The 27,439-nt window shown below is 46.0% G+C and overlaps 1 protein-coding gene and 1 long non-coding RNA gene across 9 annotated transcripts; one reads left to right on the forward strand and one right to left on the reverse strand.

Annotated features, from left to right (window-relative positions):
* Positions 1-316: 316 nt before the first annotated feature.
* Positions 317-20,417, reverse strand: znf710a (zinc finger protein 710a). Of its 8 annotated transcripts, none has more exons than XM_015343547.2 (5): positions 19,324-20,417; positions 5,449-7,008; positions 4,393-4,584; positions 4,025-4,199; positions 317-3,554 (listed from the first exon to the last, which is right to left on the reverse strand). In XM_015343547.2, the coding sequence occupies exons 1-5, from the start codon at positions 19,345-19,347 to the stop codon at positions 3,379-3,381; spliced, it is 2,127 nt and encodes a 708-aa protein (XP_015199033.2). In that variant the 5' UTR covers positions 19,348-20,417; the 3' UTR covers positions 317-3,378. The 8 variants fall into 8 exon arrangements, with proteins under 8 accessions (XP_015199033.2, XP_015199034.2, XP_015199035.2 ...); XM_015343548.2 differs by having other exon boundaries at positions 19,750-20,416; XM_015343549.2 differs by lacking the exon at positions 19,324-20,417 and adding an exon at positions 9,176-9,581.
* LOC138239237 (uncharacterized) lies at positions 19,665-27,406 on the forward strand. The gene is made up of 3 exons (XR_011189716.1): positions 19,665-19,741; positions 20,820-20,973; positions 25,952-27,406. It is a non-coding gene; the product is annotated as an uncharacterized lncRNA (long non-coding RNA).
* Positions 27,407-27,439: the final 33 nt, after the last annotated feature.

Below are 27,439 nucleotides of genomic sequence, written 5' to 3' on the forward strand. Positions count from 1 at the left end.
TCTGTAGCACCATATAAACCAACCCAAGCGCTAGCTTTGCAGAAATATGTCAGCTGATTTTAAAGACATCAAAGATTAGGAAGGAAAATGTACATCTTCCAGTTGTAGGAAAACTTGAATTATTTTCTTGCCTTCCGACTCATTGGGTGTGGGGAAAAAAAGATTTGATCCCATGTTCTTACTGGGTCTGTCTTTTCTACACATGAAAGATGAACCAAGAACCATGTTTGTCTTCATACAGAAAAAAAAAAAACTTTCCCCACCCATGATCAAGAGTTGCTATATGAAATGAAGTAAATAATCTTATGAGGCACTGTTATTTAAAGGTAAATAAATTTATTATTTACAATATTGTCAGATACACAACATTTTACAAGTAGTATATTCTATCCACAGTATAGTCACACCAATGCAATACACCTGAACACAGGTCAGTTCCATTTCAATGTTTTAATCCATCACACTAAAGCTGTGACAGCTAGGAAAGAGAGAGAGGGGTTGAGTTCACAAAGCACCTAATATACTTTTTCATTTTAAAAATAGAATAAAAATCCCAAAGCCAAAAGATCAGATCTGTAAATGAAAGATTTAAACGGGTGCATCTTATTCATTAGCGGATCAGACTGTTTTGCAGTAAAATAATTGGTGCATCGTCTTCCCGTCTCTGTGTTCACTGGGAGCTGTGGCCCTGCTATCTCCTCAGAATGTAGCTGCCATGCTGCTGGCACCAGGATAGAGGGGCAGACGTGAAGGCAATCTGTTACACTTTGGTGTCAGTCCATTTCCTGGGCATTTCAAACTCAAACCCTCCAAAAAAATAAAATGCAGCTACAATGATTACATGGAATCTGGAAGTATTCAAAATGGAACCAGACAGCAAAGTTGTGTTGAAGAAAAAGCATCTTTTCAAATGGTTTTGCCTGTAAAGCATGAGATGCCATATACTTGCATCTATTGAGGTTGGAAGCATCTCCAAGTCCTTGACTGCAGTTGACCAGACTGCACAGCAGTCAGAGCTCAAGAACATCAACTACAAGACACTGCTCTGCTCCCATCATCCCACTAACATACAGCAGGTGGTGCCAGGGGGTCCTTTATTAATTCTACAGTGGTTATGTATTGTTTGAAGATATTAAACTGGTATTTGTTAAACTAATTTCAGACTCTGCTAACAAATAAAAAGTGTGAGACATTGAGGGCCAGTGCCCTGTGATAACTGCTACCCTTTCAATACAGCTAGTTAGGGACATGTTAATGTGTTGGCTGAGTAATAACACAGACTGGAACCTCCCTGGGAAGACATGGCTCAGAAAGCATGTCTCTCATCAGTAGTGCTCAAACTTCAGCTTGTACAGGTTTTTGGTTTTTTCAGTAGTAGTTGGATTCTTTGGTCCATGGAGGCCCCAGGAAAGAGCAATACAGTCAGTTAGGCCCTGAGGGTGGGTACAGAGGTATACTAGGAAACACAAAATGAACAACTAACAGACATACAGTACAGTGTTAAATCACTGCTATCCAGAACTCACTTTTTAAACAACCCAGGCAGGCCAGTCTTTGGAGGGACTCTACTGGCTATGGCCCTACAACTGAAGGCCACCAAAGGCCTCTGATGTAAATAGGCTCATTAGGTGTTTATTAGGTAATTAAATTATTGGTGAGGGAGTTAGATTCCACACTCTCACAAGGATATTAGTCATGTTTGGAGCATATAAAGGGTTTCACTGCGTTAGGCAGGGTTGCGTTTCATAGTAGCCTGGTGCTTTCCGCGTTACAAAAAACGGCTATAACTCCTGCACTTTTCTCTCCAGTCCTCTTGAGATTCATTGTGTTCAGATGCCTGCAACCACCTTGTCTGAGAGTGGGGTCTGTCAGAACATCTTAATGTCTGTGCTGAATCGCTGCCCAGATACCTTGGGAATTGCTCCCTCGAGGCAACATCTACTTAAAACCACACAGTAACTACAGTGAGTTCAAAGTGTTAATCTTCCATTTTAATATGAACTTGTGAGATATACTGTTTGTACTACCCACAGAGAACGATTTTTCCATTATGAAGCATTAAGAGCCCTCTCAGGGGTCACACTATTTAGGGCCTTTTGAACTAGTCAACTACGATTTTCTAAATTTTTTTAGAAAGATCCACAATTTTTTCATAGACTCCTGTATACATCTTCGAACTGGTTTCTCGGCCTCACTCTATGAAGATTGTGTAATGCATGTAAATGCAAATAAAAAAATACAGTGATGAACTAGTGCCACTTAGTTACTGGTACTTCACTCCTTTCACCTCTGAGAAACAGCTTTGGGGAGTCCTGTTTTAATTACTGGCCCCTTAAAGTTCTGTCCACATGCTTGGTGCATCAGGAATTGCACACAGAAAGAACAGCTTTTAAACTGCACTGCTAAATAAACAAATCGCCACTTTAGTACAGCAAAACATCTTTGCTAGCTATCAATCACATTCAAATGCAGGAAAAAAGTATCAATGTTTCCTACTTGTCAGTAAATTTGGCCATTTGAAGCAGCATTTTTTCCCAACTGAACTTGTTACTTGTTTAAAAAAAATACATTTTATATAAACTAGGCACCATACAAATATATATATATAGAAAAAACATTGACAGGTTAAATACTTTCAGTATTGTTGGCCACCCCTTGCTTGAGACATGACTGATATAATCACCAGCCATCACATTTTCCAATTAGATTTCAGACATTCAAACATCAGTCCAAACTGCAGAAACTTCAACAGCTTTGGTATGCTGATACACCGGGGCTGCACTGCCTACTAGAACATCTTGTGTCAGGAACCATTAGCATTCTCGTAGTGCAATGCAGTCCTATCTAATGCAATGCTAATGATCTATGAAAGCAGTACATCATCAGTTTAATGTGAGCTTCTATACAGGAGTACACCACGACCTGTACCACTCGTTATCTTCAACAGGTGTTTTCTACAACATTCCAGGATTGGATCAGGTAAATTCGGTTTGCCTTCCCGATTCACTATCGCGTTTGCTTTTCACATCTAACTGGAACTTGTCAATTTCATCACTGCGATTAAATGAGATTAAACATATCGAAAGAGCCAGCCTTTTCTTGACTTCATTCACAGAACTCTTCAGGATCTGCGTTTGATTCAGCTTCTTCCAAACATGAGTGGAATAGGTCAAAGGTCAGCTTTCCCAAATCACTGGCTTCCTGCTCCCAGTATGAGAAGCAGGAAAGGGAGCTTTTCCAGCAGAGCCATCCTTCAGCACAGAGGAACTCCAGCTCTGGGACGGGGCTGTAGCAGCCCATGACTGTAAAGGGCACTGTAGCTTTCAAAGTGGTAAACACTGTTTGCCGTTCTTTCCATTGTTTCAATTTGTCTCTCATTCAAGCCAAAGGATAGCGGTCCGCCTCCTTCCCAAAGCTGTAAAAGCCCATGGACTCGTCGGACAGTTTACCAACGTCCTGCGCAGCGGCGTTGCTGTTCCCGTGGCTTTCTCGGACACTGAAGTCAAAGTTTTCCTCCTCGTAGTCCTCCTGGCTCTCTACATCAGGAAGGGCATCTAAACAAGGGAAGGGGGACAGAAGGCATCGTTTAGCCCCGTGCGTTCAACACTCTGGTGTTCCTCAGCCCCCTGCATTCCTGACAGATACAGCAGCGCCTGATGCCCGCATTACTCTGCAACCCTTTCCCAATAAGCATTTCTAGACCTGGCAAGAAAGGTAAGAGCGCTATTAGAGACGTAGCTGAAGTTTTACTTTTAAGTTCGGTTTTAAAAATCGACACATTGCAGTATATAGCCAACACGTTCTGGAGAATTAGTTGTGTAACATGCAAAGATTGACAGCAGGTAGGGCCAGTGGAATTACTCCTAAGGGAAAACAGGAAATTAACCCATATTCAGAGACCTTTACTTCTGTAAAACTGCAATTTGTGTTTTATCAATGATAAAAACTAGACGCGCTGTTCTTCAGACGCAGTGTGCAGACCCCACCTCTCTTCAGCACCGCTGCAGGGGACCGCTGTCCTCACCTTGACCGTCCAGAGAGACGTCCATGATGCCGTGCTTGACCTTCATGTGTCTGCTCAGGTTTCCCTTCAGGTTGAACTTGCTGGAGCAGTAAGGGCACTTGAAGGGCTTGCTCCCCGCGTGCAGGTGCATGTGTCCAAGCAGGTTGTACATTCGGTTGAAAGACTTCCCACACACCTGTTAAACCATCCAGCACACAGGCAGCTCATAAATGCGCCAACGGACATAAGGACTTCTGAGAGCAGAATCACTGGATTGGCCGCCGCTTTTATTCTTTTGCCTTAACACTTTAAAACGATTTTTAACATTGCAGGTAGTCGTAGCGTGCTCTTACACCGACACAAGTGGAGCGCCCCGCCCCCTTGCTCACCTTGCACTTGAAGGGCTTGACGGGCAGGTGGACAATCATGTGCGTCTTGAGAGTCTGTTTCTGGACGAAGGTTTTGAAGCACACGTGGCACTGGTACGGACGAATGCTGGCGTGGATCAGCATGTGTCTCTTCAGGTTGGCAGACAGCGTGAATTCCCGCGAGCACACGTCGCACTTGAATTCTTTCACTCCCTACAAAGAAAAAAGTCGGCAAGAAACCAAACAAAAGCACAACAGGCGTTACTTTGTGCAGCCTTAGCTATGAAGGTTTAAGAGTGGTCTCAATCATTTTTCTGTTGGACCTCTTAACTTAGGGCAATGTCATTGTTTCTTCTCACAGACGTATAAAACGTCTGGTCTATGGTTAGCAAGCTGCAAGCACAAGGACAAGCAGCAGTGTCCGCTACATAATCATTTACTGTATGAAATTCACAGCCCTTCAGCTAGACAGCATGGGAAACCCCAGTGCTGACCAACAGCAGGTGTGGCTCCAGCAGAGTTTATCAGCTACACTGAGCTTGAAAGACACCAGGGGGAGTAAAGCTGAATAACCAGCGACAGAAGACGAGCGTTCCCAAGAGAGAAATTTCTACAAGTCCCAGTGGAGCTGTTCCCTTTTTCTATCACAGTTTAGCACGATTTCTTTTCTTTGGCTCGATAATTAAAACGGGAGGTTGTAAGATGATGTGAATCTGCTGCAGCAGGGCGAGAGAAACTGCAAACAGAACTAAAACACTGAATGCAACAGGGCATCCTGGTTGCAGGTTTGTGCACAGAGCTGTTCTACATGCCACAGAAAAACAAAACCTACAATATACAAACAACAGGACACAGTTTTGACTTTATTTGGCTAGCGAGGGAGGAAGCAGAAGAGCTCTTTATATAGCAGTTCACAGCCTTTTTCAAGTAGACTGAGGTACCTCTGTTAAAGAAGCCTAATGCCCTGGCCTCCTTAGTTGTGAGTCTATGAAATGCTAGCTGATCTACGAGAAAGAAACACCACTCAGGGAAGGTGTGGGGGTACCGATTTAATATTGGGCAATGGGGTTTCAGTACCTTGTGAGCATGGGTCTGCTGTGTCAGTACCTTGTGTGTGAGCGAGTGCTGCTTGAGGTGGTGGATCTGGGCGAACTCCATGCCGCACTCGGAGCACACAAAGGGCCGGATGTTCTGGTGCTTCATGAGGTGGTTCTGCAGCTGGCTGCGGTAGTGGAAGGACTTGTTGCACTCGGAGCACTGGTACGTGGTGGGGCCCTGGTGGGAGGCCAGGTGCCTCTTGAGCTGGCCGAGGGCGGGGAACTCCAGGCCGCACTCCACGCACACGTGGCAGCGCCCGTTCTCGTGCTTCGTCTCGTGGGCTTTGAGCTCGCTGGGGTAGGCGAAGCCCCGGCCGCAGAAGCGGCAGCTGTAGGGCTTGACGTCCGTGTGCTGCAGCATGTGCCTCTTCAGGTGGCTGGTCTGGGTGAAGGCTTTCTTGCAGACGTCGCACTTGTGCGGCCGCGTGCCCTGATGGGTGAGGAGGTGCGTCTGCAGGTGGCTGGGCTGCTTGAAGAGCTTGCCGCAGTGCGGGCACTCGTGGGGCTTGATGCCGTTGTGGCCCAGGATGTGGGTCACCAGATTGTACTTGGAGGTGTAGGACTTCTCGCACATGCGGCACTTCCAGCGCTTCAGCCCGTCGCCCATGTCCACGCAGTAGGACTCGTCGATCTGCACGTTGATGTCCAGCCGGTCGATCTGCACGCGCCGCCCCTGCTGGCCGCTGCCCTCGCTGTCCGCCTGTTCGGGCCAGCTGAGGTTCTGGCTGTTCTCGTCGAAGTCCACCCCGTCCTGCCCCCCGGTCTCCCCCGACTCGTAGCCCACCTCGCTGGACTCAAAGTAGCGGCTCAGCTCGGGGCTGTGTCCGGCTGCCTCCCCACCAGCCCTGCCCCGGCTCTCCCCGTTCTCTCCATTCTCCCCTTCCTCGTCTTCCTGCCCCTCGTCCTCCTCTTCCCCCTCCCCTCCCTCGTCTCCTCTCTGAGCCGTCTCTGCCTCTTCGTTCGCCTTCTCCTTCTCCCTCTGCTGGCTCTTCACCTCCCTCTCGCAGTCAGGGCAGCAGTTGCTGGGGTGCTCCTCCTTGCGCTGGACGCCCGTCACCCGGTACATGCTGGGATCGACGAGCTGCACCCCCGGCCTCACCCCCGGACAGGTCAGCCCGTGGGCACAGGCGGGCAAGGGCAGAGCCCCCGCTTCCCCCCTGACCTGCGCCTCTGCCGTCCCGTCGGCGGGCTCCTCTGCCTCCAGCTCCGCCCTGGCTCTCTTCCCCTTGCCCCGCGGGCCGGGCCGCCGCGGCTCGGGGCTCTGGGGCTCGTGGAGGTAGTCCCCGTTGGCCCCGATGAGCTGGTCAGCGTACTCGTAGTCCACCTCCTCAGGCGCAGGCTGAAGGGCGTCCTTGGGCTCGCCGGTGTAGAAGCCATTGGGCGCGATGGTGGCCCCGAACACCTCGTTCTGCGAGATGAGGCCCAGCACGGCCGCCTGGGCCAGCGACAGAACCACAACGGGGTCGGTCTGCGTTCCAGCGTCCACCAGCTGCTCCATGACTTTAGAATAACATCGAATCAGTCTGCCACTGTCCTCCTCCTGGAAAACCACAGAAAGAAACCGAATGAGCAGATCCCGCAGCTACATTTGAGCAGCAGCTTAGCAGTGGCTTAAGTAAAACCAGATCTATTATTGCAGGAGCAATTCTGCACAGACATCTCAAACGGACATCAGAGCTGGACAGATGCAATGCAAAGAGTTATGAAGTTCATATACTGTCCACCCGTGTTTCAGGTCAAACAAAACAGCCTCAGGTCATTAAATATCCACGAGCTGCTGAATGTCAATTTTCAATTTTTATTCATCTCACAGTTCTTCGGACATTAGATGCGTCCCTGCCCCTCTTGAGGGCTTGTTCAAATTAGTCATTCTTTCAGAGAAAACCCTGAAAGTCCAAAGCACACAGAAAACAAAATTCAAAGATATCAAAATGATTCCACAATATAAAGCAGGGCTCTGTAGTAGTTTTAGGCTGCAAAGTCTGCAAGACTCCAGCCTCTTGCTCAGAGACCAACAGAGAAAATGTGATAGAGGAGATAAGGCAGATCCCAGCTAGTGCTCAAGCTTCCTTCCTTTACGGACATAAAAAATACAAACAGGACTGGAGTCCAACCAGGAAACCCACTTCCTCAGGCAATCCACAGTTTCCTGCACTGCAAGGGGCAGCCAAGCCAGACTGAGGCACACAGCCTCGCTACCGTGTCATTAAACAATGATTACCTCTACTGGTGAGGTGGGAGCACCACAGTGACACACAGGGCAAGTATCAGACTCTATACCAGCAGGAACACATTTAGCAAGGTTTTGCTTTTAAAACACACGAAGGCTATCCCTTAAGTCTAACACTGTTGCTGTTAATCCGATTCATAATCTACACAACATCCCAGTACATTTCCACACAGTTTGAGATACATCGTGAAGCCCAGCTCAGTAATTCACGCCATGACTTAACTGCTGTACCACCACTCCAGACCCAGAGCGAGACCCCTTGCATAGATACAGCGCAGCTGCTCGTCTTAATCCTGCACATTAACACCCACCTCCAACTACAAAATTACCAGTTTCTAAACTTTAATATGACAATGCCTTGCAGGATGAGAAAACTTCGGATTCAAGCTTGGTGCAAGTCCTCATTTCTGACTCCCTTCACTCACTCTGACAGGTCAGCAGTGTGCTCAGCTGCTTCCAGGTCGCTGCCCAGCTCCAAATCGGATGGGAAGCCTGTGATCAAGCCACACCACCGCCCGTTTTATCTGATCAAGCCCAGAGGGGACAGAAAATGGAAAAACATGGCACACTGACGGCTCTGCCGCCTTCCCTGCTTCGGTCTCCTCTCAGCAGCCTGCTGGAGAAAGGAAGGCGAGAAACCTGGATGCCCCGGTACCCCACGTCATTTATAATTACTGGTTTTACAGCAGTCAGTGAGGGAGAGAGCAGGAGTAGGAGAGAGAGACAGTGAGTGAGAGAGCAGGGGGAAGAGGGAGGGGGGACAGACGGAGAGACAGAGAGAGGGAGAGGGCGGGGGAGAGGCAGAGAGAAACAGCGACAAAATGAAAGAAGCAGACAAAATGAAAGACAAGCAAAATGAGGGACAGAGGAAAGCAGTTGCTAAATGAAAGAGAGGGAGTGAAAGACAACGCAGGGTGGGAGAAGGAGAAGGGCGAGAGTGAAGCTGTCCTCATCAGTTACGCCCCTCATGCTGATTTCTGCATGTGTGCTGGCCCTTTAAAATTAGTAGCCATCCAATCTTACCAGCAAAAGAGCACTGTAAATACTGTGCAGTACAGCCAAAACAGGAACCTACCACACTGTCTCTTGCATGATGTTTTAAGGATCTCATCCTTCAAGACAAATGAGGAGAAAAAAAATCCTGCTCCTATTTATATCTGTTGAGAGAGGAGGTGGCCCTAGAGGTTCATCCTCCTCCTACTGTTGGTGTTATCAGGGCTGACTGTGCCTCTGCACACACACGCACACAGTCTCTCTCACTCTCTCTCCACCACTCACACACACACAAAGAACAGACATGGGAATAAACTCTTGCGCACACAGAGACAAACTCACTCTGTCCCCTCGCACTCACAGGGACACCGACAGCGCAACACAAGTGTGAGGCGACTGACCTGCTTCGGAATGGGGGACAACCTGTCTGGCACCTACAGCCACACTCTACCTCCTCTCAGCATGTGACACTCAAAACACTCACCTCAGCCTCCAAGTGCGGGAAAAGAAGAAGAATTTCCTCAAATTACAAAGATGTGGAAAACTAGAAGAGCCCCACACGTAATACCCAGTAGAAGGAATGGGGGAGGCAGAGAGGGCAGTTTGGAAAGAGGAAGAGGGAGTGAGACAGACATGGGAGAGAGAGAGAGGGGGGAAATAGAAGCCCAAGCAGGAGGACAGAGAGAGAGAGAGGAGAGGGGGAGGGATGAAGAGAGAATGCAGCAAAAAAAAAAAAGAAGGAAGAGAGGGAGGGAGAGAAGGGGGAGGGAGAGCAAGAGAGCACAAACAGGGAGGGGGTCAGAGAGAGAGGGAGGGAGAGAGGGGATAGAAAGAGCGAGAGAGAGAGCTAGAGAGGGGGATGGGAAGAGATGGAAGGAAGGGAGGGAGGGCGAGAGACAGCAGAGGGGGAGGGAGGAGAGAGAGAATGAGAAAAGAGGAGAAAGAGGGAAGAGGAAGAGGGGGATAGAGGGGGGGGGGAGAAACAGAGGAGTCCATGAGCAAGAAAGAGGAGGGGGAGAGAGGGAGAGAGAGAGAGAAGGCAAACAGTAAGGGAAGAATTAACTATTTAACCTCCAATCTTCCTTAAGTCTCCCAAGTCGTGAAACAGCTGTGTTGGCTAGTTTGATTTGCCCATGTTGTCGCTGCAAGAGGAAGCATGGCCACACTGGGAAGCCAGTTGCTTGTGTGGGAGGAACACGACCCCTAAACGCCCAGCCCACAGACAGATGGGCCATTTGTAATCACCAGTGAAGAACCAGTTCAGGCTCTTATATAGACTCCCGACCGGCCTCACAAAAAGGCAATTGCAAAGACACTGAGGAGAAAACATTCAACAGCGAAGTGATAGAGAGAACAGAACAGAACTTTGGGAAAAAGTACAGGAAATCACAGGGTGAAGAAAGACAGCGGGCAGCTGGGAGAGGGAGTGAAGGAAGGCCGAGAAAGATAAAAGAGACACAAAAACACAGGAAGAACAGAGAAGGCCATGGACATAAAACAACACTCAGAACCTGCCTCTGGGAAAATGGGAAAGAAAAAACAAACTCAGGCGCGGCTCCACACCGAAAACCCTCCCAAAAGAGCTCCTGTCTGTCCTCTGTGAGAACATGGCCTACAAACAAGTCTGAGGAGAGGATGACTTCCCATACACACATACAGATCAGGACATCTACACACAGCACGACCAGCCCGGACCCTGTCCCTTTAAACCAAGTTTCAAGGGTGGGACATGACGCTCAGCAGCCAGAAGCAGTGGGGAAGAGGGACAGGAGCTGGCACTCAGGCCCGGCGAGCTTGGCAGCTCCTGCAGGTGCCCGTGGGGAACCCAGGGAGAGGCAGGGAGCTGCCCGCCCCCACAGACTCCTGCATGTCTGTGCCCACTCCCAGGACACCCGCAGGCCAGTGGGCTGCGGATGTGGAAACAGCAAGGAAAGTCAATCCTTAGATAATGGGATGACATGATTGTAATCGTTACGGCAACAAAAAAAAACAGCATTTCCCGCATGTGTATTCCTAATCCAAATGGTGGTTTCTGTAAGTAGGTTGCGCTTACATTCCCTTCTTCACAACAATCTCTCCCTTCGCCCAGTAAGCCTCCCTAGATACTGATGTAATGAGGCTCAGGCCACTCAGACTCCTCGTGTCTTCTCTCCTACCACACACGGTCACTTTGCTTTGTAGGTTGACAAAAGTATATGCTGTTTGCTGAAAACTGCCTTAATTCACATGAGTGCATAGCAAATTCTCTAGATAATTTATAGTAACTACCTACATAGCTACCTTTTTGATCCCAAAGGGCTTCACAAAGGGGGGAACCCACCTCGTCCACCACTGAAATGTAGCCCTAATCTGAGCAGCACACAGCAGCCTTTCTGCAGCTGCACGATTAAAGAGAAACATCAGGGAGGCCAGATTGTGCCAGTTAACAGGAACTCTGCCAGGACTGAGGGTAAAACCCTGATTCTTTAAGAAAGTGTTATGGGATATTAAATGGCTAAGTTATCTGGACCTGGGTTTAAGATCTCACCCGAAGGATCACGTCCTCCAGTACAATGTCCACTGGTCAACATACTGGGCATTGGTTTGGAAACTGTGGCACAAACAGAAAAGTGCCACCTACTGGTCTGCCAACACCACACATAACCTGGTGTTCCTAAGAGGTCTCCCAGTAATGACCAGGCCAAACTTGCTTAACTCTAGAGATCTGATGAAGTCAGGCTACAAGGTGGTAATTTTGCTGCCACATTAGTTGGGAAATAATATACGTATCAAGTTCCACGCTATGCTGAATATGTTAATGGATGTTAAAATCCCATGAAAATGTTAAGGGTACAGGACATATACATTTCAAGAAAACTACAAATAATCTGGGGGGATGGAGTCATTTACTAGATCACCCCAGAATCACCTTTTCTTAAGGCAAAATAACACCTCTTGAAATTATATACCAATTATATACTTGTACTTACAGTGCCTTGAGAAAGTATTCACTCCCCATTAATTATTTTTCATTCTGCTGTGTTGCAAAGTCAAATTAAAGCATATTTAAATGGGATTTTTTCCACTCCTGTAGAAGTAATTCTCCATAATGTTAAAATGAAATAAAAGTATTTAGAGGTCTTCAGAATTATATTAAAAATAAAAAATTGATAAGTATTCACCCCCTTTGTTTTAACAACCTATTGGGTGAAGTATTCAATTATCTTGCGAGATCACACTAAATACGTTAACGTTTGTAAATGAGAAATGTAAGTCTTTCATTCAGGAGAAATGAATGCTCATGAATACAAAATATTCTTTGATTCAGAAATGTGTTGAATTTGTTTTAATGAAGGGAGAACAAAATGTTAAAATTTGGAGGTGTAACAGGAACAAAATGTAAAGAAAATTCAAGGGGGTGAATACTCTCTGAGGGCACTGTATATATATATGGAATTATATACTACTTTATAATATTAGAGCAAAAAAAACAGAGGAATTTGCATAATGATATCAAGGTCAGTTTTGGACTTTTTTTTACATTTGGAAAATGCAGTCAATCTGCTTGTATTGCCCATTTGCGTTCCTTCAGTTCTCCAAACCTGAATCAAACATTTCAAAATATTGTCAGATGAGCCATTCACTGGCCAGGCAATCGTTTTACATCGACAGTGCTAAGTGTATAATAACAAGCAAGGGTGCCCCTTGGCCAGACCTGGAGAATGGAAATGTGAATTTGCCTCCAGGATAATTAGCTACTGTAAGAAGACTAATTAAGTAAAAAAACACAACAGGAAATGGTCGTTAACTCATGAAAACGCACATCTTGAATTAGAAGGCTGAAGACGGCACAGAGCAAAAATGTTCAACTTGGGATATCTTTTTGGGGGGGTTTCTGAAAAGCACATGGGCTATCCAAAATGCATTCCGGAGCTTTTCTTATGGTTTTGGGAAGATCTCACTGCAACTTCTCGTTTCTATCAGAATTCAGAGACACAGCTCCTGACAGTCGGTGTGTGTGAGAGAGCAGCCAGTGTCCACAAAGACTGCAAGAGCTTAACTATCAGTGTGAGCAGGAGCCAGAAGCCTTATGAAGGAGACTTCACAGTGGTCATCTACAGACTAACGACATGCGATGAATTAAGGGTCTGAAATAAGAAATCATTCACTTTCCAAAGATGTGAGGGCATGAGAAAAAAAAAGGAGTCTTGTGCCGTAAATACCACGTATGTGACTTCTTTATACTTGTGTTACAGACAGACAGAGAGAGATGAAAGGAAGCCCAAACTGACAGAAAGAAAACAGGGAAAGAAGTGTACAAAGTAAGAGGGGGGAGAGAATATAAAGACAGAAGAGGTAGGAAAGCAGAAGAGCGTTCAGCAAAGAGGAGAAAAAAGGAACAGAGAGCGAGAGGGAGGGCGGAAAGGGGGTGGGTGGGAGAAGAGACACTGGGGAGAGAGAGAGAGTCAGGGGAAGGGAGAGAGAGAAGAGACGGGGAGAGAGTCAGGGAGGGGAAGAGAAGAGACAGGGAGAGAGTCAGGGAGGGAAGCAGGGAAGATTTAGGGAGGGGAAGAGAGAGATAGAAGGGAAAGGGAGAGTCTGGGAGGGGAACTGAGAGAAGAGACAGGGAGAGAGAAGAGGGAAAACCTGGACATAGACTCACGCAGACCTGACAACCCAGAGAGGACACTGCTAATAGGGAGAAGCAAAGATAGAGCTTTTACCTTCTGCTGCACTGTGATAAATACTCTGGGATAAGACTGTCTTCCCTAAAATAACAAATCAGGAGCTACCACTGTGATCTCTTGTCACAGCCTGAGGAATGGAGAACTGAGTCTCTCAAATAATATCATGCTGCTGGTCTAAGTGTGTGTGAATATTTTTATTAATTGCTTGGGCAACACTAATTCATTATTCATGCCAATGAAGCTCACTAATTTTGAATACGAGAAGAGACGGGGGACAGAGAGTGATGGAGGTTAGCAAGAAAGAACAAGACAGAGTGTAAGGGGCAGGGAGAGACAGAGGCCCATAAATGATTTTAAACCACAAAATCTAAAATACTTGTCTGTCACTCTTTCCATACAACACACACATATATATATATACACACACACACGTATGTATTTACAGACAGGCTAGCATCCACAAGAGAGCACCGTTTCTAATCCTCCTAACCTCCCCCAGCATGCAAAATCATTCACCAACTGCACCACTCGGTACGTGCCATGCTCTCTCACACGACACAGAAGTACTAATTGTTTTTACAAAGCTAAAGCTTCCTCATAGCTAAGTGGCATTTCCTTGTAATTAATCTGATTCGTACAGTAAGCTCCAAATATGACTAAGGATGAAAGTACTGGGGTTGTGTGGCTTTGCCACAAAGACAACAGAATGAGTGGTATGGTTATATAAATCTGTTACAAACCAGAGCTCAGATAGACGGAATTATTTTCATTTTGGTTTATGAAACTGTTTTTCTTTACAAAGGAGGTGTTACCTTACATTTCTGTGGTAGAAGCAACTTTTTGAAAATAGGACCCCCACCTCCTGAGTAATACAGCCTGTTGCCACTAGGGGTCGCTTGAACACCCTGCAGCACTGTGGCAATCTGCTTCACACTGACTCATGAGCAGGCACAGCAGAAGCAAAGGGAGTCCCTTCAGAGTGTTCTCCCTCTTTGTATTTTTTCTCCAGTCATCCACATTTCAGCTACACTCATCCCGATTCTCTTTCTTTCCCCTAAGTTTCATTCTTTTTCATCAGAATCCTTTTGTCTCCTCCTTCTTTGTACCGGCCTCTTGTTTCCATGGTTACATCTCTCTCTGCTCCGTACACTATCTCTCCTAGCATCTCCCTCTCACTCCGTTCTTATCTTTCCGGGTTCTCTTTCATCTCTGCCTCCCTTCCTCCTCCACTGTCCCACACCCTCCCTCGCTCCTGCTTTTATCTCTCCTCTCTTTCATCTGCCTTTCACCTTTCTCTCCCCTTCAAACCTGCCATTCCATCATATTGTTTTGGTTCTTGCTCTTGAGAAGAAGTTTTGTCCATCACCCTTTAAGTGCTCGATCCCCCCCATTTCCACCACGAACTCCAGAAACTACTGCAATCTCGCCGTTCATTTTTCTATACTATTGTATGGCCTTCTGCGATGAGCCCATCTACAGGCGAGCAGAAGCCTTCTTCTGGAGAACGAGAGGGTGAAAGCTTTCAAGTGCTGGCTGGGTTCCTGGAACAGAAAAGAGGACCAGAAGCGTTCTAGACATTTCCAGGACAAGCCCGCTGCAAAGAGTTGTTGGACTCGAACCCAACCAGCACTGACAGGACTTGTGACTTTTCCCTAATCGCACTGCACTACTTTGACGCAACCAGCTCTTTCACTGCTATATTGGTCCTGTTAATTTTCAACTGAATGATTAAGCTGATGGTTACAGCAACACCGTGCCACAGAGCTGACTGGAATGGCCCAATGTCAGCACCACTGATCGACAAACTCCGAACACAATGTTCTTGAAGTCTTTTTCAGACTTGGGTACAATCTGTGCCTTCTTTTAAACTCAAAAGGCATCCTCCTGCAAGACAGCTCCCAGCCGGGAGGCCAAACTCGGGCCCCTAGCACCAGTCACACTAGATAACGGGCTTTGCTTTAACAATACTTTAATAAAGCAGAAGACCTAATACAACCTGCACCTAGCACCATGGGTATGTGTGAAAGAGCAGCTCCGTGTGGAGAAGGGTGCAGTGGCCAAATGCCTGGGGGTTTCTCTGCTTGAAGAGGAGAGAAACTTTCTGCCACAGCTGGGACTGAAACCAACCCCCTCCTCAGCCCTCCGCGCTTGAAGTATCGGGATTATTCAGGAGAGAGCAGAAAGAAAACACTGAATAGGGGAAGAGGAGAAAATGGGAGTCTCGAGCAAGAGAAAAAGAAAAACAATGACGAGAAAGGGGCACCGAAAAGCAGCTGAAGAGAAAGGAAAGGAGGGAGAAAATGCAGGAGGGAGAGAAGAGATGGGAGAGAGGGAGACACAGAGAGCAAAGAGCAGCTAAGAAAGACTGGGGCACTGAAAAGGACCCCTTTTGAATACAGAGCATTCTGAATGGGAGACATATTTACAAAACAAAATGAGGAAAAGCCAGTTTATACTCGCAGAACACTAGAGAAAAGCTAACTAGACTAACTAGACCAAGGTTCCTGAGACATTCTCCACCCTCAAATTCCAAACTTCTTCCGTTTCCTTACTGCATTAAAGCCCACAACACTGGCCAGGGTGTCGTGATTAAAATATTCAGTTTTTCTCATCTAAAAATTTTTTAAAAAGCTCTGGTCACAAAAGAGATTTCTCATCTAGAAAACCAGCCAGAGCAGTGAAAAAGGGAGGTCAAGAACAGATGTGTAACATCAATCAGACTGAAAATAAGCATGACTGAGATCCTGTAGAAACTGAATGCTTTAGATTTTTACAGGATAACTTTTAAAGGAAATAGTGAGGTGTTTAAAGACCAGAGGCTGACAGCTTAGAACATTATACCTGAAAAGGAGGCAGGAAAAAGCAAGAATAAGCCCAATAAGTTTGTTTTTGTGTGAATTGTTTTACCTACTGTAAGGAAGAAAATATGTAAAATTAGTTCTCAGATTGTAAAAACTACTATGCCCAAGCAGATGTGGCTTTCCATGCTAGCAAACTTTTTTTAGAATTAAACCAGAAAAGGTGTAGATGTAAATCTCATGGCCTGTGCCAGACACACACACACCAGTTTTATTTATTATGCTTTTCTCACGGACTTTCACTTGCTCAAAACAAGTCATTTCAGAGGAGCAGTAAGTTTTGCACGTTTGCTGGTTGTTATGATTTTTCTCACAGTGCACAGAGCATTATAAAAAAAAACTCAAGAACCACTCCCCACCAGATCTCTAACAGCAGCAGCAACACTACAAACTGTCTCTGTCACAATAGGGCTAGCTTTACCCGCTGGCACAAATTACATCACAGTAAGGAATCTGGTCACAACTGTTGGAGATGAACTACCGTGCACCTGTCATTGCAAACAATGGTGAACATCAGGATTCCCTATACAAGAAGGAAGGCAATAAGGAATAGGCAGGCCACTTGTTCCACTTGTGACCAAGATCACAATGGAAATAACTGCTGGAATCACTAGGCGAAGCCTGGAAACATCAAGAACAGCCTCTTCAGTTTACAGCTTATGCCTGGTAATCTTCCAAAATTAGTCTCTGCCTGACCCCATCTTTATTTTAGTGATCAAAAATCAGATTCCAGTCCCAGTCTGATTTTTGTCATGCCTATTTGACTTAAAAAGCTCCCACTGTACCCTGAAATAGTAAAGAGTACTGTGCCGAACTCCTAATTTGGTGCATTAATCATTCCCAGCCTCGTCTTTCTCCCCCAAGGAGAACAAATCAATCCCGACTTCAATACTGTGTCAGATCAGCGAAGGGCAGGAGCCATCAGTAAACGTGTTCTGATCTCACAGATCTGCCTTCCACTCAGTGACCTCAATTGCTGCTGGCCTCCAAACCACAGAACACCCACAGGGAAGTAGGTCAGAGCCACTGCTCTCAGCCAGGCCTCCCCGGAGCGCTGGGGCACAGGGACGGTCAGCCAGGCTCCCTGGGAAGACTGATGACACTGTGGCACTCAAATTCATGCAGCATCCAAAACTGGCAGCTCCCAAATCTCCGACCCCTGCTTCCTACTACAGTAGGCGTGCAAGAAGCAAGAGTCGTGTGAGTCTGTCGGACAACACAGATGTCAACACAGCAAGTCGGTTCCAAAGAACTGTGGTTTTTTGGCACACCATCTCCAACCTTTTTTTTACATTACCACTTGAGAAATAGCAAACCTCATATATAATGTAGAGCATTGGACCTCAAACCTTAGTGATGCACACGCCGCAGTCTCACAGACCTTCAGATGTATAATTTCTTTAAGCATCAGGGAAAAGGTACCAGCTTACTCTGTATGGTGCAGTGGGGCCGGCTCTGGGAATACACCCTTGGGCCCTTATTGTGCCGTTTCACCCCTCTAGATAACCAAGCCTGCGGTTTCACACACTGCTGACTGACGAAGTCCCCCAGAGCCTAACAGGAAACTAAACAACACAGGATGCTCAACACTTCAATCACAGTCATTACACCATAAGAGCTTAAATTACTATTTTCTTTTTTAAAAAGTCAGATCAAACATTGCCTAAAATTCCTCAAGAATTCACAACAAACACCTATAAAAAAAATCCCTTCAACTGTTCAGATTCAATTTTTTTTTTTTATTTGCCACATACAACAAGTGTATTGGAATGCTTACTCGTTCAGCTGTACCCAGTAACATTAGAGAGAGGAATAAATAGGCACAAATGATGATATAATACAGCCAAGACAGCACATAGTGCAAACAGTGCAGTACCTTAAAGTCTGTAAACATTGCACAATTTGATTAGCACAGTCAGTCACTGAAGACGATAGCACCGAACTCAAAGCGCTCTGTGGTGGGAGGCATCCTAGAGTGACTTCTGGACGGTCAAGACCAAAGGTGTTTCTCTCTCAGGACTATAAGAAGCAACACAGCACTGTAGGACTTAAACTACCTCAGGTACACCTCTCAAGCAAGGCCAGCACAGGGCCACACAGGTTAGCACTGCTGCCTCACAGCGCAGTTTCTGGCCAGGAGTGGGGTCTGTGTGGAGTTCGTTTGCACGCGTTTGGGTGGGTTTTCTCTGGGTGCTCCGGCTTCCTCCCACAACCCAAAGACATACTTGCGGGTTCACTGACTTCTGCGACAGCTCGCCCTGGTGCGAGTGTGTGTCCGTCTGTGTCTGTGGCTGCCCCGTTACAGGCTGGCACTTCTTCCAGGGTGTATCCTGCTCCATGCCTGTTGCTTGCTTGCTGGGATAGGCTCCAGCTCCCCCCCGCAAGCCTGTGTTGGATTAAGCTTTAGGAAATGGGTGGATGGACATACAGTATCTTAACTGATCCCTTTCCCTTTTGTTTGTATTATTTGACTTTGGTTTTGGAATGAATCATGTCTATCAAATCCAACCTACTCTGAATAAAGTAGTGTTGACATCTTCTGAATTATATTCTATAGAAAAAAGAAATTCTGCATCGAGTGACATCAAGGACAGTCGCAAAAACGGAACCCTGGGAGTAAGGGAGACTGGACAAGGTAGTTATTTATTAACAGGAAGGAGTTCATTAATTCTACACTTGGTAAGTTATGCTTAAAAGGGAATTCAATGATTGCCTAAGCTAGGGGCAGGATGATGGATCTATTCAGTGCCCACAAGACAGATCAATGCAATTATACTGAATCCAAATAATGAGCAATTGTTTCTAAAGTAGAAAGTCATGGATAATGTGGTGGGTAAGTAAATTATTAATTTCCCAAGTAATAACTGACAACCCCTGGTACAGTACTACAGTAAACGTGAACCATTAGATCACTCTAAACATGCAAGCGAACAAGCAGAAACTCCGCGCGTTCCTGTGAAATATCGGGTGTCCGATGAGCCCATATCTGCCATTTTTTACAACTTCAACCCTGACCATTGCTCCCAGCGCAACATCGGATGCAGGGCCGTACCACCACGCTGCCAGCATGATATCGCTCACAGAGCCACGCACGGGTCGTACCGTACCTCCTCAGACGGGTGCTGTCTCATTTACCACGTCAAGACAACAACCAACTTTGCGCACTTCCTGCTACTGTAGTCTCACACTCTCCCGGACTCTTCAGGACTTCCCTGCCGCACACGCACGAAACTTGGGGGGTAGACGGCCAACTTCGAGCTACTCAACTACCGCCCTGCCCCCCCAGTCGGCTGGAGCTGTTCTGCCCGTGGGACTCGGATCCCCGGTCACCGGCTCAGGGCTCAGTCCGCTGACGGGTGGCCGGAGCCGGGCGACTGCGGGGCTGCACTCGCCTCTGCGGCTGTTTCTCTCCATTCCCCCGCCCCCTTCCCCACCTCACCTCAGACGCCATCTGTTTGTGGCATGAGGGAATGTGGAAGTGAAAGAAAGAAAAGAGAGGGAGAGAGACGGACATGTTGGCCGGAGGTACTAACCTAATTCGTCTTTGTCGTTGCCGCGGAGGGGAACGGGAAGGCGCAGGTCGGTGTCCGACCGGACCCCCGAACTCTGGACGGAACCTCCGCCGCCCGTTAACGGTCGCTCTCTCCCCCCTTTTTGTTTTTTTCAAAACGCTGGGGAGGAGAAGAAGGGATGAACGGAATCCGAAGCGGTTTCTTTCCGAAAATAAATCCGAACAGCTCGCTTGTGTCGTTTCATTGTTTCCGTCCGTTCATCTTTTATCTTCTTGTTGTTGTCGTTCTTGGCCGTGCAAGTCGGCAATCGCCCACGGTGCTCGGGCTCCCCCGCTCCCCCAGACCCGGGGTTCGTGAGGCAGGTCCCCCCTCAGCGGCCGGTCGCGGGAGGGAAAACAGTTCGTACTTCAGCGCTGGGTCCCCCCTCTCTCGTCTGTTGCAGGAAGGAAGAAGGGAACGAGATAGAGGGTGACGTGAACGAGTAAACAACAGCTCCTCCTCACCGCCAGCAGGGAAAAAAATGAACGGAGAGAAAAGCTGGCTTTATAGGAAACGTCTTGTCAAGTCAGGGTTTGTTTTTCGTCCCGTTGTAAACGTTGCGTCAGGTGTGCAGTCCGGCCCTTCTCAGTTCCCGTCAAGCGCCACTTCTTTAATCGCAACCCACAACTTTCTTCGAGATTTTATGATGTTACCCCTATCAAATTCAAATTCAGACAGCTTTATTGGCATGCCCTATCGCCGTGTGGGGGGACTTTTGCCTGGTTACACCTTGGTGAGGGAAAGCAGTTTTTCCACACGCTAGAGTGCTTGCAGAGGTAATGTTGTGTGAAGAAATAAGGAGGTATCCCACAGCTGGAGGAAAGTGAACAAAAAAAAAGTTTCGAATAAAAATGATTCACAAAAAGAAAAAAAAACTTCAAAATAACGTGCACACTCGTCAACATGCCCTCTCAAATATATAATTTCAACCACACTCTGCGTAAACTTGTGTACGTTTCACAGATGTGGTTTGAGTTGGTTTGTTTTTTACCTTTCAGTCAACAAACACAGAACAAATAAATGGTTAACACGATAAAATGGTTTATGTATAGGAAAAGTTCAAGATGCCGTGTGGTCCACGTAATCCGGGGACACTCCTGTCCTGGGCCGGTTACCTTTCCCACCCCAAGAGCACCCCAAGATACATGGGGTCACATTGCCGCGGACCGGTGAACTCTACACACGGGGACGACAACGCTGCGTCGGGTAAAATATATATTTTTTAAAAAATCCTTACACAACTTTGTGTTGCGAATGTAGACTCTTTTAAATAATCAGTCCCCGTCTTTTTCTATGTCCTTCTGTTCAACCAGGCGGCCCCCTTCTGGCGTAAAAACGCTATCTGTGGGTTAAAACACAATGTCTCAGGGCTGCCGTCAGGGGGGACGTTTCGTTATATTCTCTTTGTACCTCATTATTTACCCAGTTTGCGATACCTGTTTTCACTTCTGACCCAACACAAACGTCACCCCAGAGCCTCCCGGCTGCTGGACTATTATGAGGAAAGTCCTTGTTCGCCCGGTGTTCTCAAAATATGCGAGGCACTCGTTCGTATTTCATACGCAAGCATGGGAAACAAATTGTGGGAAAGAGAAGTAAGTCCATGAAAGTCAAAACCAGTGCCGAACTGTATAGTTACCAAACAAACTTAAGAGACGCAAGAACGTGTAAGCAACAGTTAATCTCTAGTGACTCGGTGCACAGACTTACTGTACTAGGATTCAAGGGACAAGTTAACTAGAGAAGTTACAAGTGATAGACGGGGCCACTTTACCCATCATGCTTGTCTGTTAGCTGGAGCTCTCAGGAGACCTCCGTTTGACTGTGACTGTGACAAGTTGAGAGGTGTAGACAGGGCCTGTGCTTTGACAAAGCAGGAGGTCTCCGGGGGTGAACTGTACAGAAATGAAAACAGAGAGACAGCCCCAGACAGGCTGCAGGAAAGACTGGAATTCCTTAATGCCAGGACGCATCACAGTGGGTTTCTGGCAATCCCTACCCACCGAACAGGGATTTCCAAACCTTTGTTGGTTGATCCTGTTCCCTTTTAATTGCATTTGTACAATATAGTGTTTTGCATGCCATAGCTCATTGCAAACACATTATAATAAAAAAAAACTATTTTTAAAGGGGGCACATGAACCTGAAGCTGGAACCTTGTGGTCTGCTGTCAAACCAAGAGCTAGACCACCTCACTTAGAACTTCTCTCTCAGTAAGGGGGTACAGCTCAGAGGTCAGGTTTCTCTCTCAGTAAGGGGGTACAGCTCAGAGGTCAGGTTTCTCTCTCAGTAAGGGAGTACAGCTCAGTAGTTGATCTTCTCTCTCTCAGTAAGGGGGTACAACTCGGAGGTCAAGTTTCTCTGTTACAGTAAGGGGGTACATTCAGTGCTCCAGCTTATGTCTTTCATTAAGGGGTACGGCTCAGTGATTAAACCTATCAGTAAGAACCCTTGATTCTAAACAACAAAATCACTTACAATCCAATAATAGTCCATTGTCTGATTTTTCAGAAATGTTCTTCCTCCAAGCAGCTACTATGTTTTACACAAAAACTTACAAACAGTACATACTGTAAGTACATTACATTAAAATAACATAACACCCATACAAAGTCATTACACACCACTCATACAGGAATCCATACAGGTTACCAAACCTGTAAATATACTTTCCTACAGTCACTCTAAGCCCCTATAATTGCACAACACCCCTTCATTTTAGCACACAACCACTGATTGCACTTGCCCAGAAACCAGTGCTGCTTTGACGTGAGCTCCTGTGTTTAGAAGTTGTGTTGATCGTGGGATAAAGGAATTCCTCTTTTTGCTGCGTCTGTATTGAGGGACGCTGAAACATCTGTTTGAAGGCATCAGCTGGTGTTCTTCATGCAGACCATGTACGGGGTCAGAGGAAGCTCTAAGTTAGTCTCAACACACCCTTAATGTCAGCAGTGTGGAAGCTCTGCTCAAGTTGCTGCCCACCAATATACCGCTTTTAAATAGGCCCTGTGTGAGGGGCCAGTTTACACTACTGTATATTCGATTGAACATACGAAGTGAACTCAGGACTGTTGACATCCCTGGCTGAGAGTGACTGCTGGAAAATAACACGTACCATAATATACAGTACTACATCCATCCATCTTCTAACTGCTTTATCCAGTAACTTGAACTTGAACTTTATTGCCATATGTAACCGGTACTGGTACAATGGAATTCTTACTTACAGAAAGTCTCTCGATTGTAAAACAAGTGTAAAAAACAAGACAAAGTGCAAACAGTGCATCAAGACAATGTACAAACAAACAATAGACAATGTGCAAGTAAACATGCAGACAGTTTGAATGTAAACAATACAGACGTGTAAACAATGACTGGAGATGTGCAATAGATAAGAAATCATAATGAGGTAGATGGTGATGGTGTAGGTGTGGTCCGAGGGGGATGGCTCAATGTGTTCGCCACAATACGGGGTTGGAGGGGCGAGCCGGATCCTATCCCAGCAGGCAGTGGACACAAGGCCGAGAATACCCTGCATGGGACACCAGTCCATCACACACACTCACTTCTGCCAGGGCCAGTTATCCCAGAAGCCAATTAACCTCCCAGTATGTCTTTGGACTGTGGAGCACCCAGAGGAAACCCATGTATATTTTTTTGCAATCCTTACTGACAGAGAATTACATTACAACTCCCTTTAGTTTGGAATTATAATATTTAAACTGATAAGTCACGAATAAGCAGTTTCAGTGAAAAGACCAATCAGATTTTTTTAACCTCTTTCCGGTGAGCTGGAAGTCACCTGTCGCACTTATCCCACGGTGTCACCCCCTCTAGAGCCCAGGACTGGTACTGCAACTGAGACCTCTTCCGGGAACAAAGCATTTTACATATTTAAAATCAGCAATGTGTTAAGAGATCATTTCTGTTTATGCATGAATTGAGAATGAAAATTAGAAATGACACTACTCATGCATTAAACATGCTTTCAACGCAGAAATGTATAGCCTACAAGGTGACATGTCTATTATAATATTGGACAAAATAAAAAAAAATATTAAAGCTTTGTTTTCCGTGAAGACAAAATAAATTATTCTCATACAAATAGATACAATATCGAAATAGCACATTGTTCCTCAGCGGCAACCAACATTAGTTAAAGTATACTAAGCGACATCTTGTGGCACAACTAGAACAGTAATGCAGCTATTGTTATTACTCCGAGTGCTTGTAGTCAATACCATCTACAAATGTTCTGCAAATATCCGTTTTTCAGAAGATACATCTCAATTTTAAATGAGTAAATCACAGTCTATTGCCGCCACGCTTAAAATGCAGACAACTGCATAAGGGATACATAGATACATAGAAATAATAAACTTAATTTAAAAAATCTATATGTGGATCTACGTGCATTGTACCAGCAACCGGTTGTACCAAAATAACTGAATAATGCGTTGAATAATGCGTTGAATTTGTTAAAATATTAAATGAAGGCGAAATGAAATAACTTTGCTTTGTGCAATGGTTGCATTGTTCACCAGGGGGCGCTCGAAGTCTTTTTTAATTCGGGTCGGTGACTTTTGTGCCTGATTGAACAATACAGCGCTGGAATCGTGGAAAGTTGTTAGACTGCATTGTCACCCGATAATGGATCGGCTCTTTAAAAACGCAAACCCTCGTTAACTGAAAATCTGAGAAGCAGATTCAGAATTCTGCCAGCTAGGGTCTTGCATTCCAGTGGGTGCCAAAACATGTGAGTAGCTCTGACACTAATTCGTTAATTGCCTGCCCGGCCCGTATATGCCTGTCTGAAGCTCTGCCAGAGGCTATCTTGCAAAGCTCTGATGTTGATGTTGATGAAGGCTCCTGGTGTGATGCCTTATTCTTATACTTTAACATTTCTCTCCCAGCAGCAACCTTAGCTTTCCCAGGAGGCCTCCGATCCAGGTACAGGCAGCTGCAGGTACTGGTTCACACTTGCTTAGCTTCAGTGAGCTCCCAGTTGTGAGATGCAGGGTATATATATCACCCTGCTACAGTTTATTATAGTATACCTTGGACCATGAATTAATCACCACACACAGTACAAATACTACATTATGTTGCTTTATCATGTCATTGGTGGTAAGCAGAACACTACACTGCAGCTGATGGTGCTGTAATGTTTACTGTTACTCCCATGATTTGTTTTCGTAGTCTTCAGTCTAAAGGTCTTTCCCCTTGAGTGGCGTGTTTCCAACAGTCTATAGATCCTATGTTGGGCTGAACCTTTTATGGGAGAACTACAGCACTCCTGTTTACATAGTAATCAACACAATTAAGGAGGCTTCTGCAGGACTGCAGAGGGAGCCCATCGCACAACGCAGTCCGTGCTGCAGAAGATTGCTTGAATGAACTTCATTATGCAGCGGTGACATTACAGTGCTCGGTTAGAGTTCCGTTTCCAGTTCTAGTTCGCTCAGGAATGTGTGATGTGAAACAGGCAACAGGCAGACTGAGAAAAAGAATAAATCAATTAATGAGAGCTGTACGGAGAGTCACAAAGAGGGACTTTTTTTTTCCTCCCAGCTATTCAGTCCTTCGGCATTCAGAGCACAGTGGCTTGTCTGTCAGCAGCAGCTCACTGCTGTTCTATAGAACAGGGACTCTGCAGCGAGACTTAGCGCGACCTGGTGAGTTTTGGCGCTGTATAGAAAGGACAGTGCTGTCTCCTTCATGCTAGGTAATGAGGGGGACAGCTGGCCTAGAGTGAGGGGAGTCAGTTTCCTAATTTGGCTGCTCAGCAGCTGTTTGTATCCCTGTCATGCAGCAGTTTCCAAGATCCTGGAGTTCGCAGGGATTTAAGTCAAAGTTTCTAGTGTGCCGAGCGCTTGCCACATTTCTCCACAGAGCACACAGGGCGAAGAGGGTAAGAGTCCCAATCCTGTGGCAGAAAAGGAGGAACAATGCTCAGTAATCACTCAGTGAGCTAAAGGAAGTGTAAAATTAGTGCAGAAACTGACTTCACTACCTAGGGGGGAATAAGTTGACGAAACGTTTTGCTAGTCCACAGTAACCCTGCTCTGCTGCCAGGGACAGAGATCTTCATCTGCTGCTCGTTTTTTGTTCTCATGGAAGGTCAGGGTCCCTGTGCTCAAGCCAGATGATAAGCAAACTCCTGTTTCTCTGCTCTCTTGGCCAGGGCCCCACAGCTACCCCCTCCACGTGCACGCCGGAGCTCACAGGTTCTCCACGCGGGCCGGCATCACAAGGAGCACGCCTGCCTTATAAACATCTGGGAAGGCCAGAGGAAAGCATGTGGTGCGGACTGTCCTGCACGAACAGTATGTAAAGCAGGAGAAGGAAGGGTGCTGGACTGAAGGGTAACTTGCAAGGGTGCGTGTCCATCCAGTAATCGAGCATACACTGCAGGAGAACTGGACCACGTAGCGGGGTTCTGTTTCAAAAGACAGACATAAAACACGTTCCATATACAGTGGGCTCAGGAACTATTGGCACCCTTGATAAAGATGAACAAAAAAGCTGTATAAAATAAACGGCACAGATAATGAGCTCCTCTGAATGCCCCCAAATTGGGAAAATGACAGGATTTTGTTGTCATACAATTATTCCAAAACAAATGTTTTCAAATGAGTAATACTATATTACTCATAGGTGTCACGATTTTTGTATACCTTGTTTCTAGTACTTGGTGCAACCCCCCCTTGGACGCATAACAGCACAAAGCCTTTGCCTGTTAGGTTTAGTAAGGTTGGAGAACACACTGGGATAATGTTGGAGCATTCGTCTATGCAGAAACTTTTGCAGATCCTTGATGTTCTTAACTCTACGCTTGTGGACTCTTCAATCCAGACCACGGGTTTTCAATTGGGTTTAAGTTTGGAGATTGCGATGGCTATTGTAAAATATAGATTTTGTTTTCAGTAGACCTCTTCTGTGCTGATTTTTAGGTGTGTTTAGGGTCATTGTCATGCTGAAAGATTCACCTGCTGCCAAGCCACAGCTTTTTGGACTGAATATCCCGATACTTTGTAGAGTTCATGATGCCATTGATCTCAACAAGAGCCCCAGAGCCAGGGGCAGCAAAACACCTACATCAACGATCTAGGCCATATTTCACAGGGGGTATAAGTTTCTTTTCTTTGAACACATCCCTCTTCTGACGCCACATGTACTGATGGTATGAGTGGACAAAGGGTTCCATTTTTGTCTCAACTGACCACCCGTTCCAATCCAAGTCCAAATGTCGTTTGGCAAACTCCAGCCACTTCAGTTTGTTGTTGTCAGTACAAGGGCTTTCTTATGGAATTAACCATGTTGCCCTTCTTTGGACTGATTGCTGTCAGTCAATTGTTTAATGTGGCAAAATTGTAGTCAGCATTCTGAATGAGGTTCTACAAGTACACTTTACACTTTACCACCATTGAGCTCTTACCTTTTGTTGGCCTTCTTCAGAGCTTAACCTCAACATCTGGATCGTAGCAATGAAACTTTCACAAAAAAAACGTTTTCCAAAGCCACATCCTTAAGCATGATTTTTGTACATATTGCACATATTTGTGTTCATAACATGAGAACATATTGCTTTAGTTTGGATGTTCAGTGCAGGTAAGACAAAAACAAACAGGCATCCAACGTGTTTAATAAATACAGCACTTCAGATCTTGTC

The sequence above is a fragment of the Lepisosteus oculatus genome, chromosome 5, assembly GCF_040954835.1.
Source record: "Lepisosteus oculatus isolate fLepOcu1 chromosome 5, fLepOcu1.hap2, whole genome shotgun sequence".
NCBI classification, from domain to species: Eukaryota; Metazoa; Chordata; class Actinopteri; order Semionotiformes; family Lepisosteidae; genus Lepisosteus; species Lepisosteus oculatus.

Excerpts from the sequence above, each read along its gene's own strand:
- znf710a (XM_015343546.2), bottom strand. The coding sequence starts at position 8,809 with ATGAGATCCTTAAAACATCATGCAAGAGACAGTGTG. Across the intron at positions 7,009-8,773 it reads ATCATGCAAGAGACAGTGTG|GAGGAGGACAGTGGCAGACT; the intron begins GTAGGTTCCTGT and ends GTGGTTTTCCAG. Across the intron at positions 3,555-4,024 it reads CGTCTCTCTGGACGGTCAAG|ATGCCCTTCCTGATGTAGAG; the intron begins GTGAGGACAGCG and ends TCCCTTGTTTAG.